The following is a 22,332-nucleotide window of genomic DNA, read 5'->3' as shown; positions in this document are numbered from 1 at the left end:
TGCTCCACAGCCTTTGTAGATGGCAATGAGGTTGCCCCTAGTAAAATGGCCACTGCCTCCCTTTCATTCCAAGGAGACAGAAGCCAGATGGCTGCTTCCCTTTTGTGCTAAAAGTCTCCATTAATATCTGATTAGTTTCATTCTCTTTTAAAATTATCATGGCTTTACAACAACAGGATACAATATAAAATGGTATATTTATCAGGCAAGGACAGAAGAATCCCATGCACAGCTACAGGCTGGGGCCTGACTGGCTAAGCAGCAGTTCTGCAGAAAAGGACCTGGGGATTACAGTGGACGAGGAGCTGGATATGACTCAGTGTGCCCTTATTCCAAGAAGGCTAACAGCATACTTGGCAGCATTAGTAGAAGCATTGCCAGCACATCAAGGGAAGTGATTATTCCCCTCTATTCGGCACTGGTCAGACCACATCTGGAGTACTGCTTCTAGTTCTGGGCCTCCCACTACAGAAAGGATGTGGACAAATTGGAAAGAGTCCAGTGGAGGGCAATTAGCATGATTAGGGGGCTGGGGCACTTGATTTATGAGGAGAGGTGGAGGGAATGGGGCTTATTTAGTCTGAAGAAGTGAAGAGTGAGGGGGGATTTGATATCAGCCTTCAACTACCTGAAGGGGGGTTCCAAAGAGGACGGAGCTAGGCTGTTCTCAGTGGTGGCAGATGACAGAACAAGGAGCAATAGTCTCAAGTTGCAGTGTGGGAGGTCTAGGTTGGATATTAGGAAACCTATTTCACTAGGAGGGTGGTAAAGTAGTGGAATGGGTTACCCAGGGAAGTGGTGGAATCTCCATCCTTAGAGGTTTTTAAGGTTAGGCTTGACCAAGCCCTAGCTGGGATGATTTAGTTGATCTTGGGCCTGCTTTGAGCAGGGGGTTGGACTAGATGATCTCCTGAGGTCTCTTCCAACCATAATCTATGATTCTGTGTGAGCTGGTGGTTTTCCACTGGGTGGAATAAATTAGTGTATATAGAGAGAAACATTCTATTAAAAAGAAGTTGAGATGGAGAGGGCAGAATTGTGGCTGACTGGATGGTGTACTTGAACTGTGCTTTTCCTATTTTCATTTTATCATTGTATTCTTTATTCCTATAGTGGTAACAGCTACAAGCCCCACCATGGGCCAGAGCCCTCATTTTAAAGGTGTTGTACAGACACAAAACAAAAAGACAGCCACTGCTCCAAAGAGCTTACAATCTAAGTAAAATTTGGTTAATGTTGGAGTCTTTTGAATGTTCACCATCACAGAATGATTCCCAGGGTATCCATTATTTATTAATTAGAAGTTTAGTGTCTCAATAATCTTACCAATATGAACATTTAAAATAGAACCATTGCAGTTGCTGAAAGAGGTTTGTCTGTTTTCTGCATTCATGGGAAAACAAGGGGAATGTTCACTGATGAACTGAAAGCAAGACATTTATTTAAAATCTCTCATGAACATTATCCTTTTCCTCCTGGTTTGTATAACATAATTCTGCATGTCACCCTTTTGATTTCCCATCTGACATCACTTTTCTGCTCCATAATTTTCTCATGGCACTTTTCACCTCCTCATTTCTTAGTGTGTAGATCAGCGGATTCAGCATGGGGGTGATAATGGTGTAGAACACAGCAACCATCTTGTCCTCTGATAAGTGGCTAGAAGGTCGGATGTAGGTGAACGTGCAAGGCCCAAAAAATAAAATCACTACAGCAATATGGGAGCCACAGGTGGAGAGAGCTTTACGACGCCCTTCAGACGAACGTGTCCTCAAGGAGATTAAGATCACAATGTAGGATATAACCAAGAGAAGGAAACAACCCAAAGCAATCATCCCGCTATTAGCAACAACTATGATGCCGACAACATAGGTGTCAGTACAAGCCAGTTGTAGCAAAGGGTGAACATCACAGAAATAATGGTCAATCTCATTGGGCCCACAGAAGGGTAAATGGGTGGTTATAAGAGTCTGTACCATGGAATGCACAAAGCCCCCTACCCATGAGGCCGCCACCATCTGGCCACATACGCGCCTGGTCATGATGGTTGTGTAGTGGAGGGGTTTGCAGATTGCAATGTAGCGATCATAGGCCATCACTGTGAGGATGAAGATCTCAGTGCAGCCAAAGAAATGGACTCCAAACAGCTGTGCTATGCAGCCAATGAAGGAGATTATTTTTTTCTCAGTGAGGAAGTCTGCAATCATTTTGGGGGCTGTGACAGAAGAGTAGCAGATGTCTACAAAGGACAGGTAACTCAGGAAGAAATACATGGGTGAGTTCAGATGCTGACTGCTAACTACAGTGAGAACAATGAGGAGGTTTCCAAGAACAATGCTTATATAGAAGCATAAAAACAGCACAAAACACATTTTCTGCAGCTTATGATTCTGGGAGAGGCCTAAGAGGACAAATTCAGTCACATTGCTTATATTCGTCATGTGCTCTGGTTAGGTGGTGGCTGAGTGATATAGAGCTAATTTACCTGCCAAAATAAAAGAATTATATCATTAACAGAGATATATTGACCAGTTACATTAATGTCAAGCTTTATTAACCCAAGAGGTAGATATTGACCAAGGTGAAGGTAAGATCAAGATTATCTAAACAAGCAATCAATTTTTCGTTCCACTAAAATCAGGCTGTTCAGTTTTCACCAATGTCAGTAGGATTCTGACCAGACTGATGTGTCAAGGTGCTTAGATGGAGTGGGGGCAGGGGGAAGTCATTAGAGTTCAATGAGGCCCACTCACCCTAAAAATCACTGCTTCACCCCGAGTGGCTGAATGGTCATTTTAATGGAACTCAGGTTTTTCTGATTTTCACCCAAATCAAGTGAATAGTATCCATTCATGCCTAGACCATTCCCTGAAATTTTATAATTGGATGTGGTTTTCAGAACTTATTGCATTACAGAACAACAAGTTTTATTGAGCCATGTCTAGGGCCACTCTTTGCTCAGTCAACTATTTCACAATGTATTATTTTACTATGGTACTACGGGAGCCAAGTATCTGAACACCTCACAATTTTTAAGTTGCTTATCCTCACAACACCCCCAAGAGATAGGGAAGTGATATCAACTCCCTTTTACAAAAGAGAGCCTGAAGCACAGAGACTTTGGGCTTGTCTCCACAGTGGGGTAATGAGCACATGCAGGAGTGTGATTTTTAAAGAGCACTAATGTGTTACCCATTAGTTGGTCCAGGTAGCAGATGATTGTGTGCAATAACGGTTCCCTAGTTTACTTTCACATATTGATTTGTTTAAGATCACACAGGGTATGTGATAGAGCACAAAATCAAACCCAACTTTTCTGGGTCACTTGCAAGTGGTCTAGCAACTGGGCCATCCTTCCGCATTGATGTAGCTTCAAGATCTGCCCCTCTAATTTTTGTAGGAGAGTTAATAAAAGTAACCCTATGAGTTCAAACATCTCATGCATGGGTCCAGTATTCAGTAAAGTCAGTGGAAAGACTCCCATTGATGTCAATGGGCTTTAGAGCAGGAAATCAAGTTCTCTATGACAATGTTTGGGTAGTTTAGACTATATGAACAAGAAATAACAGAGGCCAAATCATACCCCCCACCCCCAAGATTGATGGGTGAAGCATCCCACCTTTCCCTTATAGAAGGAGGTGTTTTTGCTGCATTGTTTCCCCTTTCTCTGCATACTTCAAGGGCTGGGATTCACATAAGGGGAGAGGATAAGGAGTGGGTAGGCCTATGTAGATAGGGTGAGGGATACAGATCATCCCCTCTTGGCTCAGCAGAGATTAGGTAGAAAGATTTATACAGGCTAGGGCACTGCTACCTGTTCTGCTGCCCCTATGCATTATAGAGAGGCCCTGTTGAGGGATGCCTAGGGTCAGCCATGGCCAGGGAGTACATGTTTCCCTGTGCACTTAATGGGAAATAGAAGAGTGCTTGGATTTGGTGTGCACTTATTAGCATTTTTACAGAATAGAATCTCACCCTGCCAACTGACCCTAGTACAGAATTCCAGAGAGGGAGGGCCAGAGCCCCAGCTGGTGTCAATCAGCTTTATACATGGAAGTCAATGGAGCAGAGCCCCAGCTGGAGGTAAATCAGTAGAGGTCCATAGAGAACAATGGGTCTGACTTCCAGGTGGTATAAATTGGCATTCCATTGACATTAAACTAGGTCCTTTGATTTACACCAGCTTTGGATCTGGCCCATACTTTTTTGGCCTTGTGTTCCAAAATACTTTAAAATCTAAGCCATAGGAAATATTCAAAGTATGCTTGAGGAAGAGCATCCCTCTGTTATTATGGATGTATTTATTGCCTTCCCCACTCTATAGCTAGCAGTAGGCCTGCTTCTATCTAGCAAAGAAGAAATGACCATTGAGCCTTTCATACGGCATGCACCAGTTCAATGTACTGAATCTGACCATTTGTATATGCAAAAGATCAGATAATTGCATGTACACGGTGGTACTGATCTATGCAATCACTGCATCTGCACATGTGGGTGTAGGTTTGGATAGCTCATTATTGCCTGGGCTTTTAAAATTAAACAATGATATTTTTCAATTAGGAAATATTCATTTCTGTCCAACAGGAAGTGAACCAAGACCACCTATGCCTTTCATACAGAAAAGTGAAAAGACATTTGGGGAGGGTGAAGTCAGCCATCTTACTCAACTCACTGTAGTTTTAGAAATGGTGTTGTTGGAGCAGGAAAACTGATGAAACAGATTGTTTTCATGAACACACCTCTTATTAGTAAGAGCAGGGGATTGAAACACAGGAAATAGAGGAGAGAAGGTTGTTTGTTTTTTTAAGTGGGATTCTTTCAGAATGCCATGAAGGATCAGTGCTTCTTTCAAAATAATTGTTATGATCAGTGATGTACATGCTTGTTTCACTTCTGTTGCCATGCTCTAACTACAGCCTGCTTCTTATTACTTAATGCCTTTTGTTCAGGCCAGAATCCAGAGTGTCCTAGACAAAGAGCAAAATCCAGACCTTTCTTTGAGAAAGTGATCCCATCAGAGACACTTCCATCCTGATAAAGTCAATGCTGTCCCTTTAACTTGTTCAGTGATGCATCAAATTGCTATGTAATCCACTAACAAACAAGGTCAATATAGACATAGACCCTACCTCTGTGTTCCCAGCCATTTGGGGAGGGGGGGTATGATCATTCTCTTGTGTTAAAAAAAAATGTTTCTGCGTGAAGAGACCCACACAAAAACATTGAGAGAAACTGACTAAGACCACATTTTCATTGGAAAGAATTAACAGTTATATGGATATAGATAACCCACCCCAACCCCAGAGTGGACACTAATAGGCTATACCCTTATAAAAAACATTTCTACTGGTATAACTGGTTCCACACTCGCTGTTGTACTAGTACAACTTTCAGTACTCTTTAAAAAAGTCACTTGTAGCCAAATGCATAGATTAATAGATTTTCAGGCCGAAGGGACCACTAATCATAAAGTCTGAATGCCTGTATAATGTAGACTTTTACATTTTAGCCAGTTACCCCTTTGTGCCCAATAACTTATGCTTTTAGTTAAACACATCTTCCAGAAAGGCATCTGGTCTTAATCTGAAGACATCAAGACATGCAGAATTCACTGCTTCCCTTGGTTCAGTGGTTAATCCCCTTCTGTTAAGAAAAGTTGCATTTTATTTCCAATTTGAATTTGTCTGGCTTTTATTTCCAGACATTGGTTCTTGTCATGCCCATCTCTGGTAGAGTAAAGAATCTTTTAGTACTTAGTATTTGCTACCTGCAAGAGTACTTACACACTTATCACTGCACCTCTTGTTCACTGTGACCCTTAAATCTTTTATAGTAATTGCTTTCTAGGAGACAGTCCTCCATTCTGTAGGTATGGCCAACATTCCTTGTTCCTAGATGTATGACCTTGCAGTAGTTACAGGCAGAAAAACTGTTTAGACCAGGCCTTCTGACATAAGTGTGGCTTATTTGATTTAACTGAATCCCCTTCCCAAGTGATATAAGCAAAGACCAAAAAGGCATGCTTATACCAGAATGAACATTTCTGCATTTGGGGTAATACTGGTATAACTATATCAATTTCAATCATTTAAGGATATACCTACATGGGAAAGTTTTGGGTAAGTCCTAATGCAGAGATTTTGGTTATGTCATAACTCAAATTAATTGACATTAATGAACACTAGAATCCTGAATCTAGATGTTCTACAAACATTTGTTTCAGGTTGTGCTGCAGCCCAGCGTGAACCAAGACCAGGAGTAAGTATTTGAAGAATGTCTATGTCAACATGACTGTAAATGTTATGTCACTCAAATTAACTGAAGATCAGTTATTTACAGCATGGCCAAAAATTCTCATCTAGACAAAGCTTACCTGGCCATATGGCCACACTGTAGATTGGGAAACACTGAAACTGACAATATACAAAAGTACAGTCAGATGCAGAGTAACTAAACTGGGGAAATTCCCCCCTTGCAAAAAAATCTTAAATTACAGTAATCTTAGGTGCCCCTTGTAACAGTAGGTAGAACATTTTCAGATGGAAGTGTTACGTTTACACAGCCTGTAGTGCAGATGTAGCCTAAGTGTGATTCTCCTACTTATGTATACATTCACACTAGCTCTAGCATGAGTCTAAATAGTACAGCTGTGGTTGGACAGACAGCTGGGCTATTCAAAGTACATACAACCTCCCTGAAACCAGTGGGTACTTGGCATGGCTCAGCTGTGCCTTCACAGCTGCTAACCAGGCTACTGCAACTAGACTGCTCTTTATACCTGTGCTAGCTTAATGAGAGCTGCTTGCGTACATACACTTGAGCAGGGGAAATTATACCCCTCTCTCATAGTACAGGTGTAGCCTTAGGGTGTCTTTCAGATTTGAGGCAAAGGAATCAGTACTTTTTGTGGTGTGTTTATGGAGTTAGGTGCTGTACAGAGTCCTGATCCAGGACTAGGGCTCCTAGGCACTATGGAAGCCACCAAGATTTTGGTCCCAGTTCATTCTTGCCCTGCACAATGGTTGCCCTTCAAACCCACTTTGCACTGACATAAGCGACTCTGGAAGAAGCTGGCCAAGGAAGAATCAGGCTCAGAGCCCACAGCCTTATGGCTGGTCAGCGCGCCCAGTAGGAAGTGAACTGGCATCTCAATCACACAAATAAATACTGTCTCTGTTGGCTGTCTGGGCAAAGAGGCTAAGAAACAAAATGGCCAAAGATACTGAACTTTTGTCTGATCTACAGATGGGGTATTTTCAGGTAAAAAATAAGGCCTATTTTTGTTGAGATTGCCTTGAAGTTGCCATTCTGCGCACTGAGAACTTCAATGTCCATTCCTATAAATCTAGTCCCTTATCCTCACAAGGAAACTCAGTTAATTACACCAAAGCAGTTAGTAAAATATAGAGTGTTTTATCTCCTTGTCTGTCTCATCCACCTGTTGTGTCTTCCTTTTAGGGTATGTGTACACTGCAATCAAAGTTAAGGCTGCTGCACATGTAGACGTATCTGAGCAAGCTAGCTAGAATACACGTCAAGGTTCTCGGGCAGGGCTGCAAAGCTCATGCTGCTGCTGCTCTGCTGTGTTGTGCCTGAGCTAGCTTTTACACTCTCATCTACATGTGCTGCAATCACATCTGATTTCAGTGTGCACATCCCCTTAGACTACATGTCCTGTGGGGCAGGGACTATAGATTTCTGCAGCACCTGGGGCTCTGGCATGACTGTCCTCTGTCTAATGCAATTAGAGCTGGACAAATTTCAGCCAAAATTTTGGCCAAAAAAAGATTCAGTGACACCAAAACATTTCACAAATTGGTGTTGCTGAATTGTTTCAGCCAAAAAAGTTTAGAAATCTGAAGAAAAACAAAGGGAAGTGTTTTCATTTTTCAGTTAATGACCTTTTGAAATTTCCTTCAGTTACATTAAACGAAAGCATTCAAAAATGCTCAAAGTAAAAAAAAATTCAGTTTGAATGTTTCATTTGACACAATGTGAATTCTTTTCAAACTTTCACTTTGCCAAAAGATTTGGGAAGTTGGTTGGACCCAAAGCAAAATTTTTTAAAAAAAATTTTGAATTGCCAGCAATCCAAAAAAATGTGCATGGTTCTAGTCACAATTTAACAATAGAATTTCCTGTCCACATGATTTCAGCAAGAGATAGGTGAGGCAGGCAGACAGACTAGATTAAATTTTTAAAGAATATTTCCTTTGTTGTGCTTTCTACAGTAGAAGAAAAAGCCAAACAAGCTATAAAACTTACCCTGCCTGTGTCCGCAGATTCCAGTAGTCTCCTGAGTGTTTTGGTTTTTATCTCCCCAGCTTCTACCTGCTCCTGTGATAAAATCTTTAAAGAATAAAACATGTAAAGCATGGGATGCTTTACACAGAGCTTCCTGTACTGTGGCATCAGAAAATCATTTCAGTAAAGGTCCCCTGATTTGTAAATGCCACAAAACCTGTCAGACATCCCATGCAAACTAATCTGTCACTCTCCTTTATCAATGTGGTACCTAAGTGCTTTGTACCAAGATGAAGATGAACTGATTTACTGGACTAGACAGAAGACAACCCATGAATGCAAAGTGGTTCTCTTATCCAGGTATCTCAAAGCAGCAGAAGCCAGTTCTGACTTTCTGGAAAGAAAGTGATTTAAGTACCTGTCTCCATCTTGCACCCTGTAAAAATCTGTCTGGATCCTGGTGGGGGGGGGGGGAAATGTCTGTGTCCTGATTGCAAAGTTATAGCAGAAATCTTTAAAGTAAGTTAGGTGCTGGTAGTAAGTCACTGACTCTGATAATGAGTTCCCAGAGGCATTTCAATATTTCCCCCTCCCTATCAGAAATAGCTGAAGGAGCAGCTGAAGTTTATATTGCATGGGACAAGTATTTCTGGCAAATGTTTAATTAGTCCCTTTAGCTCTTTTCAGAGTTTCTCATTAAGTAGGGCTGATAGATGTTAAGGCCAGCAGGAACCATTAGATCACGATCTTACCTCCTTGCACTATAGGGTTTGGAGTCCCATGCTAAAAAGGTCCATTTATAGAGTATAAGGGAAGTAGATAATTTTTAACTTCATGTATTCAAGTGAAAACAGGTGACAAAACAAGTGTAGCCCATTTGAGTGAGTGTTACAAGTTCCACCCCTACATGCTGACCCACAGAAGGGGAGATTTTTTTACAGCCAGAAACTACAGGGACTTGGCTTGTTCAAGTTATTGCAGCTCATGTTTGCAGTGCTAGATACCCAGGGTCCAATCCCTGATGCATGAGCCAGGGGGCAGGCCATCACAGAAGCACTCACATGTCCCTTAACTAATGTAATAATAATGCATAGCTCTTATGGAGTGTGTCTCATCTGTAGGTATCAAAGCACTTTACAGGTGAGGAAACTGAGGTACAGTGTTGCTCAGAGTTGCCCAGCAGGCCAGTGGCAGAATCAGGAGACCTGGGTTCTGTGCTAAGTCCCAGTCCAGTGCACTAGTCCCTCAACCACACCCCCTGCCAATAAAAAGGCCACATATTTTGACATATGCATTTGATCCAAACAGCTGTACACGTCCTTTACAGTGAGACTCAAGGAGCTCAATCTATTTGGCTTAACAAAGAAGGTTAAGGGGTGACTTGATCAGTCTCTAGGTACCTACATGGGGAACAAATATTTAATAATGGTCTCTTCAATCTAGCAGAGAAAGAATGATTCAAAGGCTGAAAGTTGAAACTAGACAAATTCAGACTGGAAATAAGGTATGAGTTTGGTTGTGTTTTTTTTTTATGAGTGTAATTAACCACTGGAACAATTTACCAAGGGTCCTGGTGGATTCTCCATTGCTGGCTATTTTAAAATCAAGATTGGATGTTTTTCTGAAAGATCTGCTCTAGGAATGGTTTTGGGGAAGTTCTCTGGCCTGTGTGATCCAGGAGGTCAGACTAGATGGTCATAGTAGTTCCTTCTAGCCTTGGAAGTCTATGAATTATAGAGATGATAGATTTGCTAAAAAGCCCTCTTAATCTAGAGGAGACAGGCACAATAAGAGCCAATAGCTGGAAGCTGAAGCTGGACAAATTCAAACTGGAAGGTACAATTTTTTAATTGAGACAGTACCACCAAACAAGCTAGCAAGCACAGTGGTGGATATACCATATCTTGATGTCTTCAGATCAAGAGTGGATGCCTCTCTGGAAGATACAATTTAGTTAAACACAAGTTATTGGGCTCAATTCAGGGGTAATGAGTGAAATTTAATGATCTATGATATACAGGAGGTCAAATAGGCAGATTTAAAAACAAACAAAAGGAAGTACTTCTTGACACATTGTAGTCAACCTGTGGAACTCATTGCCAGGGGACGTTATGAAGGCCAAAAGTATAACTGGGTTCAAAATAAAATTAGTTAAGTTCATGCAGGATTGGTCCAATCAGTGACTATTAGCCAAGATGGTCAAGGAAGTAACTCCATGCTTTGGGCATCTAAGCCTCTGACTTAGAAAACCTGGGACTGAACAGGGGATAGATCACTCAATTGCCCTTTTCTGTTCAGTCCCTCTGAAGCATCTTGCACTGGCCACTTGTGGAAGACAGGATACTGGGCTAGATGAACCATAGGTGTGACCCAGTATGGCTATATCATCTAATTTAAGAACAATGGTCCCTTCTGGGGAAATCGTGTCTTACTAATCTATTAGAGTTCTTTGAAGGGGTCAACAAACATGTGGACAAGGGGGATCCGGTGGACATAGTGTACTTAGATTTCCAGAAAGCCTTTGACAAGGTCCCTCACCAAAGGCTCTTACGTAAATTAAGCTGTCATGGGATAAAAGGAAAGGTCCTTTCATGGATTGAGAACTGGTTAAAGGACAGGGAACAAAGGGTAGGAATTAATGGTAAATTCTCAGAATGGAGAGGGGTAACTAGTGGTGTTCCCCAAGGGTCAGTCCTAGGACCAATCCTATTCAATTTATTCATAAATGATCTGGAGAAAGGGGTAAACAGTGAGGTGGCAAAGTTTGCAGATGATACTACTCAAGATAGTTAAGACCAAAGCAGATTGTGAAGAACTTCAAAAAGATCTCACAAAACTAAGTGATTGGGCAACAAAATGGCAAATGAAATTTAATGTGGATAAATGTAAAGTAATGCACATTGGAAAAAATAACCCCAACTATACATACAACATGATGGGGGCTAATTTAGCTACAACGAGTCAGGAAAAGATCTTGGAGTTATCGTGGATAGTTCTCTGAAGATGTCACGCAGTGTGCAGAGGCGGTCAAAAAAGCAAACAGGATGTTAGGAATCATTAAAAAGGGGATAGAGAATAAGACTGAGAATATATTATTGCCCTTATATAAATCCATGGTACGCCCACATCTCGAATACTGTGTACAGATGTGGTCTCCTCACCTCAAAAAAGATATTCTAGCACTAGAAAAGGTTCAGAAAAGAGCAACTAAAATGATTAGGGGTTTAGAGAGGGTCCCATATGAGGAAAGATTAAAGAGGCTAGGACTCTTCAGTTTGGAAAAGAGAAGACTAAGGGGGGACATGATAGAGGTATATAAAATCATGAGTGATGTTGAGAAAGTGGATAAGGAAAAGTTATTTACTTATTCCCATAATACAAGAACTAGGGGTCACCAAATGAAATTAATAGGCAGCAGGTTTAAAACAAATAAAAGGAAGTTCTTCTTCACGCAGCGCACAGTCAACTTGTGGGACTCCTTACCTGAGGAGGTTGTGAAGGCTAGGACTATAACAATGTTTAAAAGGGGACTGGATAAATTCATGGTGGCTAAGTCCATAAATGGCTATTAGCCAGGATGGATAAGAATGGTGTCCCTAGCCTCTGTTCGTCAGAGGATGGAGATGGATGGCAGGAGAGAGATCACTTGATCATTGCCTGTTAGATTCACTCCCTCAGGGGCACCTGGCATTGGCCACTGTCGGTAGACAGATACTGGGCTAGATGGACCTTTGGTCTGACCCGGTACGGCCTTTCTTATGTTCTTATGTTCTGGCCTTGAAATCTATACCAATAGTGTTTGTGTAAAAGAAGTAGAGGAAAGCTGAGCCCATGCTAATGTTTTGCAATTCCTCTCAGACATACTAATGCCTATTTTGCAGGGAGATCTTGGACCTGTTCCAGTTTGGGGGGAAATCTACCAAACATGTTCTTCATGTTATGCACAGCTGACTTGCAATTCCTTGAATGATAAGCTACTAGAACCAGAAAGTAATTCAGGAAACATAGCAAACAGAAGGCATCCTTAATGAAAAGCTATGAACTATTTCATGATTCTTTCAAGGTCAGGCTGATTTTTCCACTGTGGGGAAAGGACAATCAGGCCCATAGGGTTTCTATCCCTTTCCCAGAAAGGAAAAGGGAGCCAGCATGTGCTTATTTCTTGAATGGATAGCATGTTACTGCCAGCTGCTCTTTACCTCTGGCCCCACACTACCACCAGTTAGTTCTGCAGGCAGAGGAATATCTGGTGCCCCCTGCTGCTGACTTCATATATTACAGGCAGCCACTTAATTTCAGATCTCTCTCCTTGGGCATACAGCTTGGCATACAAACTTAATGTGTTTAGGAGTAGCAGCTGTGTTAGTCTGTATCCACAAAAACAGGAGTACTTGTGGCACCTTAGACACTAACAATTTTATTTGAGCATAAGCTTTCCCACAAAAGCTTATGCTCAAATAAATGTGTTAGTCTCTAAGCTTAATATGCAGATCTTGGTCTCTTTGACAGACCAAGAAGTAATGGTCCCAAGTTGCAGTGGGGGAGCTTTAGGTTGGATATGAGGAAAAACATTTTTCACTAGGAGGATGGTGAAGCACTGGAATGGGTTACCTAGGGAGATGGTGGTATCTCTCTCCTTAGAGGTTTTTAAGATCAGGCTTGGCAAAGCCCTGGCTGGGATGATTTAGTTGGGGATTGGTCCTGCTTTGAGCAGGGGTTTGGAGTAGATGACCTCCTGAGGTCCCTTCCAACTCAGATATTCTATGATGCTACATAAGCAACAAAAGTTAGGTTTAGGTGAGGGCTAAGACACCAGAGAGTTTCTTCTGCCTGCAGCATGAAATGGGCATTCTGTGGCCCTCATTTTAGTGGAAATCAGGCTGCTGAAGCCTTCCCCCCCACCTCCATCCATCCCCCATTAGCTGAGCCCCTCACCCTCATTCTAGCCAGTCTCTCCAGGTAGGCCTCTTGCCTCCCACTGGGCAATAACCTGGAAGAAAAAAATAACTGATAAAGTTTATAGACAATTAATAACTTCAGTAAAGTTAAGATCAGCATCCTACCACTGAGAGATCAAGTCTAGGTAGGCTCATTTTAATAATGAGGCAACAAGTCAAAAAGGCCCTAATGACAAAAGTAAGGAAATTAAAAGCCTTAGAGCACCCATGGCAATGACTCAAGCAGCCATAATAGATTCCAGAAGGTACTTATCCCCCAAGTCACAAAACCAGAAGTGGGAAGGGAAAAAACCACACACCTCCATGTGGCTGAATGGCAAAGCTCAAGAAATTAGCTGAGCCAAACAGGTATCCTTCAGAAAATGGAATTCTAATCCCTAGGAATCCAAGAGCACATTCACAACAGCACACAAAGTGTAAAATGGAAGTAGGAGGGCCAAGAGGGAACTTGAAAAGAAAGTAGTCAAGGACCTAAAAGTCACCAGCTCTATATTCTTTCATGCTATTAGAAAGACCAGGGCTGGCTCCAGGGTTTTTGGCACCCCAAGCAGTGAGAAAAAAGCTGCAGTCGTGATCAGCAGCAGTTCAGCTGTGCTGCTCTCTTCTTCGGCAGCAATTCAGCAGCAGGTCCTTCCCTCCGAGAGGAACTGAGGGACCCGCCGCTGAATTGACAAAGAGCCTGACGTGCTGCCCCTTCCTCTTGGCCGCCCCAAGCACCTGCTTGCTGAGTTGGTGCCTGGAGCCAGCCCTGAGAAAGATTGTCAGAATCAGTGATATATGCAGTGTAGCCATGTCACTCTCAGGATATTAGAAGGAATATCTTTCATTAGACAACTTCTGCTGGTGAGAGACATGCTTTTGATCTTGAATAAGCTCTGTGGGGCTCACAAGTTTCTCTTGCTCAATGTAATGGTGTGGAACCCATCTCTTGTGAGCACCCCTTCTGGTCAGGTGTCTGCACTTCTCTCAGTTTACAGTGACTTCTTCTGGCAGTTTCTCATGACTCAGCCCTCCATCCACTGTCTTGACAGAGTCACTGTCTGTACAGAACACAATTCAAACAGACCCCCTTCCAGGGTATTAATCCAACAAAGTATTTAAGCACTCTTGGCCCTAGTAAGGGGCTATACCCACAGTGCTTCCTCCCTGGAGACTTTTCCACTCTGGTCTGTTCTCACTCCAGCTTGGCCTCCTAACAGTTCAAATCCCCTTCTGGGGGGTTATGACTGTGCAGTTGTAGGACACTTCCCCTGTGGCCTATGGGGGTGGGAGAAGAACTAGGCCCACCCACTACTCCAGGTTCCAGCCCAGGGGCCCTAAGAATAGTAGCCACATGCCACCATGTCCCTTAATTAAACTGCTTTCAGTTCCCTGGATCACTTTCCCAAAGCCCCAGCCTTCACTGATGTTTCACCCTTACCTCAGGGCTCTTCTGTGTCCAGGCCCAGCAGCCAGCAGCTCTTTCTTGCTCCCCAAGTCCCTGCCAACACTTAACTGTCCATGGTGGTGCAGTTCCCTCTAGCCAGCCAGGAGCACCATCTGCACTCCTGTGGCTCGAACAGAACAGATACTGAGCAGCAGGGCAGCTTCTTTTATACTACCCTGCAACCCTCTGATTGGCTAGCCCCTTGAAGCCTCCCCATGATTGGCTGCTTGGAGGACTTAGCTCCCCTACTCCTTTTTAGTGACAGATATTATAGGACCCTGAAGCCTACAGCAGGGACCCCTTCACTGTCTATATCCTGAACTTGGGTATTGCTGATTTTGGCTTCCTCCTCTTCACAGCTGCTTTTCACATCATCAGCGTGGTTCAATATTTACATGTTTTAATGTAGCTCATTTTTACTTATGGATATCATTTAACATGTAGGCTCTGTTCCCATACAACACAAACCTGTATCTCCTGAGGACCATCAGATCCAAGAGGTGTGTGTCCATCCTCTATCCTTTTTAAATACAACAAATCCTGCATTTTGTCAAGGGGTTAGATTAGATGACCCTTGCAGCCCCGTCTAGCCCCGTGGTTCTATGATTCCATGATTCTACCTCATCTACTGCAGATGCCGCCACCCAAAGCAATTGTCTGCCATTGTATGAGCCCTGCTGTGTGCACAGTGCAGACCACACCAGGCCCCACCCCGGACACTGAACAGGCCCCACGAGGCCCCACTCAGAACACTGCACAGACCTCACCAGGCCCCTCAGACACTGCACAGAATTGTTCACAGGGGGCTGAGGGCAATTTGGACTTTTAATCTGATAAGAGGGCATCCCTCCATTAATCTAGGACCTGGTGACTCAGTATATTGCACTACTGCTGGGGATACAGGCCTGTGTGACTCCCCTGGGGCCTCTGAATGGACCTGTGTGCTAAATGAGGTTTTGTCCCTGCCTAGATCCAGGGTTGTGGAAGGGAACCAGGACACTGGACCAAGTGGGGATGCAACAGGCCTCTCTGATACATGATTTGGGATTAGACATCCAGCTAACAAAACTCAGGGTGTCCCTGCCAGAAAGGAATCAATAAAGAACCTGGCCTGAGTTGTAGGCAATAAGATCTATGGTTTGGTGATCTTGGGCAGAGGTTGATATTCTAAATGTGCCTGTGTCCTGGCCGGCGGTGGAGCATCCGCTGAAATGCCGCCAAATTTCCGCAGCAACACCTCTCAATGATGCCACTTGTCAGCGGCAAGCAGCGTCATCGCCAAAGTGCCGCAAGCAGCGTCATCCTGCTCCACCGCCCTTTGTCTGGAGCAGGAATCATAGAATATCAGGGTTGGAAGGGACCTCAGGAGGTCATCTAGTCCAACCCCCTGCTCAAAACAGGACCAATCCCCAGACAGATTTTTACCCCAGTTCCCTAAATGGCCCCCTCAAGGATTGAACTCACAATCCTGGGTTTAGCAGGCCAATGCTCAAACCACTGAGCTATCCCTCCCCCTGGGAAACAGGTGACAGCAGGAACCAGATGACATCGCCCCCTCCATTGGCTTCTGCTAAATCCTGGGCAACACCTGGGCCCTGAGTCTGGGGTTCCTGCTGTCACCTGTTTCCTTTGGTGTCATTTTCCTTTCCCACCTTATACCTTCTCTGTCCTATCCCTTTCCTTGTGCCTTTTAAACCAGATTCTGGCTGAATTGTGCCTTTTAAACCAGATTCTGGCTGAATTGCCAAGACAACTCCACCTTTTGCAAGAGTGCTGTGAGCTGGTACCAGAAAGGCAGCTACACTGGTATAAATAAACCATGTCTCCTAGTGGCCGATCAGACTGTGGGTAGGACCTGTGTTTCTCCAGTAGGGAGGCTGCGTGTGAACATAAGCACCATGAGGACAAACGGATATTACGAGGACAAACGGATATAAATTGTCAGTCAGGAAATTTAGGCTTGAAATTAGATGAAGGTTTCTAACCATCAGAGGAGTGCAATTCTGGAACAGCCTACCGAGGGAAACAGTGGGGGCGAAGGACCTCCATGACTTTAAGATTAAGCTGGATAAGTTTATGGAGGGGATGGCATGATAGGATAACGGGTTTAGTCAATAGGTCAATAACGTGCCACACTGGTAATTAGTACAAAGGGTCAATGTTGGGATATTGTTAGCCTTTTCCAGAGGGTCTGGCTGGAGAGTCTTGCCCACATGCTCGGGGTTCAGCTGATCGCCATATTTGGGGTCGGAAGGAATTTTCCTCCAGGGTAGATTGGCAGTGGCCCTGGAGGTTTTTCGCCTTCCTCCGAAGCATGGGGCAGGGGTCGCTTGCTGGTGGATTATCTGCTACTTGAAGTCTTTAAATCATGATTTGGAGCATTCAACAGCAGAGTCTAGGGAGAGAATTAGTTCAGGAGTGGGTGGATCGGCTTATGTGGCCTGCATCTTGCAGGAGGTCAGACTAGATGATCATAATGGTCCCTTCTGATCTTGAATTCTATGATTCTATGATTCTATGACAATAGATTCATTTATATCTATTCTGTTCTCTCCCCTTTTGTGTGGCTGTGCCTTGTTTTGTATGAAAGGAAACAAGATTGAACTTCAAGAACAAAACAAGCAAAGTTCGGGAGCAGCTATACTAACTTTTTCTCTCTTCTCTGAAAAGGAGGAAGGATACCACCTTTATCACATTATCACAAAAAAAATCCCTGTCAAATCTGGATTTCCCCTATAAAAGACTATATAGATAAAGGTAAAGGGAATATGATGTCATGATACAACGAAAGTCTGAGTAAATACTTTCCATTTTAAATGCTTTAACAGTTTTCCCCCTTCTTTTTCTGTGTCTTTAATAAAAGGCTGAAAATATTGTTAATGATGGTAGTTACAATGGGCATCACCAGCGATAACTTCACAAGAAACACCAGACCACGCTGAGCCGTTTGACGAACAGTGAACAAGAGTTTCAATAACACCTCCTTGTTGGGCCCAAGGAGACCCCCTAACAAAACAGTGGAGTTTACTCATCCTTCACGTTTAATACAGTTCAAAGAAGGAGGTCACATTCAGCCAGTTGTCATGGTTAGAGGGCTAGCTGTACCTTTGACCTCTTTTCAATCTCATCCTGTCCCATCACTCCTCACAGCATGCAATCCCTCCATTTTCCCTCTCAGACACTGCCCATAATCTAAAACTCCTCTCTTTACCAACCATGTTTTCTCAACTCATCCAACTAGGTTTGGCACCTGCAAGAGACTTCCTTTCAGGAGTTGTGACCCATATGTAAGTGCAGAGCCTCAGAACAGCTTCTTCAAAACAAAGTATTTATCCTTAGGTACACAACAACCAGGGAGAAGAGGATTAAAGGGCCTTCACACCTATGTGTCACCTAAAGCTTAGCATTGCCCTCAAGGCTTAGGCAAGCCAATCCCAAGGAACACTCCACTGCTGGGGACTGGGTAGCCATCTGCTTCCTTGAAGACATTACCTTCCCCTTGAACTCAGGACCTCAGGCCTTTTATCTACCCAAGAGTGCTTTGTTTGATGTTACTCACCTGAAGTCTTTAATCAACTTCCCCTCTCCCCTGTCCCAAGCCAGGGATGATGGTCCCAGCATGGTCAGAGACAACATTTCAAAGACATTGACACCTATGTTGTCTGTTAAGTATCAGTGACTGGGTTATCTGAAGCCCTTATCTGCCTTTCCATGGATGGACGTTGGTGGGGGGGGGAGAGCTTCATCAGGAGATAATCCTTAGAACCTATGTAACAAAAAGCATAACAAAAATCAGATATACAGAGGTACACGAAGTAGTCATAAAAATATATACAGGTCACTCCCGTATTCTTCACATCAATACAAGAAGGGCTGTGTGGCTTATTTTTGTGTTTTATTTGTGACATTGGAATGTCAGTTAATGATACTGCCAAGAATGACCTTGAGCAGATCACTGCAGACTACGTGGCTCTGGGAAGAAGGATAAAGAAGTTTGAGGCGCAAGTGGCGTTCTCATCCATCCTCCCTGTGGAAGGAAAAGGCCCAGGTAGAGACCATCAAATCATGGAAGTCAACGAATGGCTGTGCAGGTGGTGTCGGAGAGAAGGCTTTGGATTCTTTTGATCATGGGATGATGTTCCAAGAAGAAGGATTGCTAGGCAGAGATGGGCTCCAGCTAACAAAAAGAGGGAAGAGCATCTTCGCAAGCAGGCTGGCTAACCTAGTGAGGAGGGCTTTAAACTAGGTTCACCGGGGCAAGGAGACCAAAGCCCTGAGGTAAGTGGTAAAGTGAGATGCCAGGAGAAAGCACGAGCAGGAGAGTGCAAGAGGGGAGGACTCCTGCCTCATACTGAGAAAGCAGGATGATCAGCGAGTTATCTTAAGTGTTTGCACACAAATTCAAGAAGCCTGGGAAACAAGCAGGGAGAACTGGAAGTCCTGGCACAGTCAAGGAATGTGATTGGAATAACAGAAAATTGGTGGGATAACTCACATGACTGGAGTACTGTCATGCCTGGATATAAACTGTTCAGGAAGGACAGGCAGGGCAGAAAAGGTGGGGTAGTTGCATTGTATGTAAGCGAGCAGTATGACTGCTCAGAGCTCCAGTATGAAACTGCAGAAAAACCTGAGAGTCCCTGGATTAAGTTTAGAAGTCTGAGCAACAAGGGTGATGTCGTGGTGAGAGTCTGCTATAGACCACCAGTGACCAGGAAGATGAGGTGGACGAGGCTTTCTTCAGGCAACTAGCAGAAGTTACTAGATGGCAGACCCTGGTTCTCATGGGAGACTTCAATCACCCTGATATCTGCTGGGAGAGCAATACAGCAGTGCACAGACAATCCAGGACATTTTTGGAAAGTGTAGGGGACAATTTCCTAGTGCAAGTGCTTGGGAAATCAACTAGGGGCAGAGCTCTTCTAGACCTGCTGCTCACAAACTGGGAAGAATTAGTAGGGGAAGCAAAAGTGGATGGGAACCTGGGAGGCAGTGACCATGAGATGGTTGAGTTCAGGATCCTGACACAAGGAAGAAAGGAGAGCAGCAGAATATGGACCCTGGACTTCAGAAAAGCAGACTTTGACTCCCTCAGGGAACTGATGGGCAGGATCCTCTGGGAGAATAACGTAAGGGGGAAAGGAGTCCAGGAGAGCTGGCTGTATTTTGAAGAATCATTATTGAGGTTGCAGGAAAAAAACATCCCGATGTGTAGAAAGAATAGTAAATATGGCAGGCGACCAGCTTGGCTTAACAGTGAAATCCTTGCTGATCTTAAATGCAAAAAAGAAGCTTACAAGAAGTGGAAGATTGAACAAATAACCAGGGAGGAGTATAAAAATATTGCTCAGGCATGCAGGAGTGAAATCAGGAAGGCCAAATCACATTTGGAGTTGCAGCTAGCAAGAGATGTTAAGAGAAACAAGAAGGGTTTCTTCAGGTATGTTAGCAACGAGAAAGTAGTCAAGGAAAGTGTGGGCCCCTTACTGAATGAGGGAGGCAACCTAGTGACAGAGAATGTGGAAAAAGCTAATGTACTCAATGATTTTTTTGCCTCTGTCTTCACAAACAAGGTCAGCTCCCAGACTGCTGCACTGGGCAGCACAGTATGGGGAGAGGGTGACCAGCGCTCTGTGGAAAAAGAAGTGGTTTGGGACTATTTAGAAAAACTGGACGAGCACAAGTCCATGGGGCCGTATGCACTGCATCCGAGGGTGCTAAAGGAGTTGGCGAATGTGATTGCAAAGCATTGCCATTATCTTTGAAAACTCATGGCAAACGGGGGAGGTCTCGGATGACTAGAAGAAGACTAATGTAGTGCCCATCTTTTAAAAAGGGAAGAAGGAGGATCTGGGGAACTACAGGGCAATCAGCCTCACCTCAGTCCCTGGAAAAATCATGGAGCAGGTCCTCAAGGAATCAATTCTGAAGCACCTAGAGGAGGGGAAAGTGATCGGGAAAAGTCAGCATGGATTCACCAAGGGCAAGTCATGCCTGACTAACCTAATTGCCTTCTGTGAGGAGATAACTGGGTCTGTGGATGAGGGGAAAGCAGTGGATGTGTTATTCCATGACTTTAGCAAAGCTTTTGATACAGTCTCCTACAGTATTCTTGCCAGCAAGTTAAAGAAGTATGGATAAGGTGGATAGAAAGCTGGCTAGATCATCCGGCTCAATGGGTAGGTCCTGGGGTCGGTTTTGTTCAATATCTTCATTAATGATCTGGAGGATGGCATGGATTGCACCCTCATCAAGTTTGCTGGTGACACTAAACTGGGAGCAGTGGTTGATACGCTGGAGGGTAGGGATAGGATACAGAGGGACCTAGACAAATTAGAGGATTGGGCCAAAAGAAGTCTGATGAGGTTCAACAAGGACAAGTGCAGAGTCCTGCACTTAGGACGGAAGAATCCCATGCGTTACTACAGACTAGGGACCGAGTGGCTAGGCAGCTGTTCTGCGGAAAAGGACCTAGGGGTTATAGTGGACGAGTAGTTGGATCTGACTGAACAATGTGCCCTTGTTGCCAAGAAGGCTAACAACATTTTGGGCTGTATAAGTAGGAGCATTGCCAGCAGATCGAGGGACATAATCATTCCCCTCTATTCGGCATTGGTGAAGCCTCATCTGGAGTACTATGTCCAGTTTTGGGCCCCACACTACAAGAAGGATGTGGAAAAATTGGAAAGATTCCAGTGGAGGGCAACAAAAATGATTAGGGGACTGGAGCACATGATTTATGAGGAAAGGCTGAGGGAACTGGGATTATTTAGTCTGCAGAAGAGAAGAATGAGGGAGAATTTGATAGTTGCTTTCAACTACCTGAAAGGGAGTTCCAAAGAGGATGGATCTAGACTGTTTTCAGTGGTGGCAGATGACACAACAAGAAGTAATGGTCTCAAGTTGCAGTGGGGGAGGTTTAGGTTGGATATTAGGAAAAAAATTTCACTAGGGGGATGGTGAAGCACTGGAATGTGTTACCTAGGGAGGTGGTGGAATCTCCTTCCTTAGAGGTTTTTAAGATTAGGCTTGACAAAGCCCTGGCTGTGATGATTTAGTTGGGGATTGGTCCTGCTTTGAGCAGGGGGTTGGACCTCCTGAGGTCCCTTCTAACCCTGATTACACATAGGGTGACCATATGTCCAGGTTTTATAGGGACAGTTCTGATATTTGGGTTTTGTATTATATAGGTGCCTATTACGCCCACCCACCACACACACACACCTTCTGTCCTGATTTTTCACACTTGCTGTCTGGTCACCCCAATTACATGTAAATGTGCAAAAATGTGCATCTGGGCTTCTCACCAGCACTGATGTTATCAAATATCAGGTAGTGTCAGAACTCTGCTCCCCTCTCTGATCTGCTGAACGTAAAGGAAACAGCTTGTCAAAGATTAGTTCTCATGGATAGATATCATAGCAATCTGTGAAAGGATCCTGGTTTATTTAGGTAGTAACCTGGCTCTGCTAATTGCCACAACAGTTTCCACATTCTTCCTTGTTTAAATTTTTGCTGGTTTTCCCAATTAGCATATTTCTGTAACATTTGTTCTCCGGGCCCATGCTATATATTGTGTGGCATCTAGGCTGAGGCAGATCTGTTGGAGAATTTCGGTGTCTCACATTTTGTAACTGACTCTTGCTGTAAGGTTTGTGAGTGAGTGTGGGATTGGAGGCTAAGAACCAGCCTGTGACTCCTGTG

At 43.8% G+C, this 22,332-nt stretch overlaps 1 protein-coding gene across 10 annotated transcripts; it reads right to left on the bottom strand.

Annotated features, from left to right (window-relative positions):
• Nucleotides 1-1,169: 1,169 nt before the first annotated feature.
• LOC120393461 (olfactory receptor 4S2-like) lies at nucleotides 1,170-14,759 on the bottom strand. Of its 10 annotated transcripts, none has more exons than XM_039518034.1 (5): nucleotides 14,623-14,759; nucleotides 14,091-14,242; nucleotides 13,180-13,234; nucleotides 8,266-8,349; nucleotides 1,170-2,485 (listed from the first exon to the last, which is right to left on the bottom strand). In XM_039518034.1, exon 5 carries the CDS (start codon nucleotides 2,439-2,441, stop codon nucleotides 1,503-1,505), a length of 939 nt encoding a protein of 312 aa, XP_039373968.1. In that variant the 5' UTR covers nucleotides 2,442-2,485; nucleotides 8,266-8,349; nucleotides 13,180-13,234; nucleotides 14,091-14,242; nucleotides 14,623-14,759; the 3' UTR covers nucleotides 1,170-1,502. The 10 variants fall into 10 exon arrangements, with proteins under 10 accessions (XP_039373968.1, XP_039373967.1, XP_039373966.1 ...); XM_039518033.1 differs by having other exon boundaries at nucleotides 13,180-13,251; nucleotides 14,091-14,271; nucleotides 14,623-14,756; XM_039518032.1 differs by having other exon boundaries at nucleotides 14,091-14,271; nucleotides 14,623-14,756.
• Nucleotides 14,760-22,332: the final 7,573 nt, after the last annotated feature.

This window comes from Mauremys reevesii, unplaced genomic scaffold (assembly GCF_016161935.1).
Source record: "Mauremys reevesii isolate NIE-2019 unplaced genomic scaffold, ASM1616193v1 Contig2, whole genome shotgun sequence".
Lineage (NCBI taxonomy): Eukaryota > Metazoa > Chordata > Testudines > Geoemydidae > Mauremys > Mauremys reevesii.
This window is presented reverse-complemented; position numbering and strand designations above follow the sequence as displayed.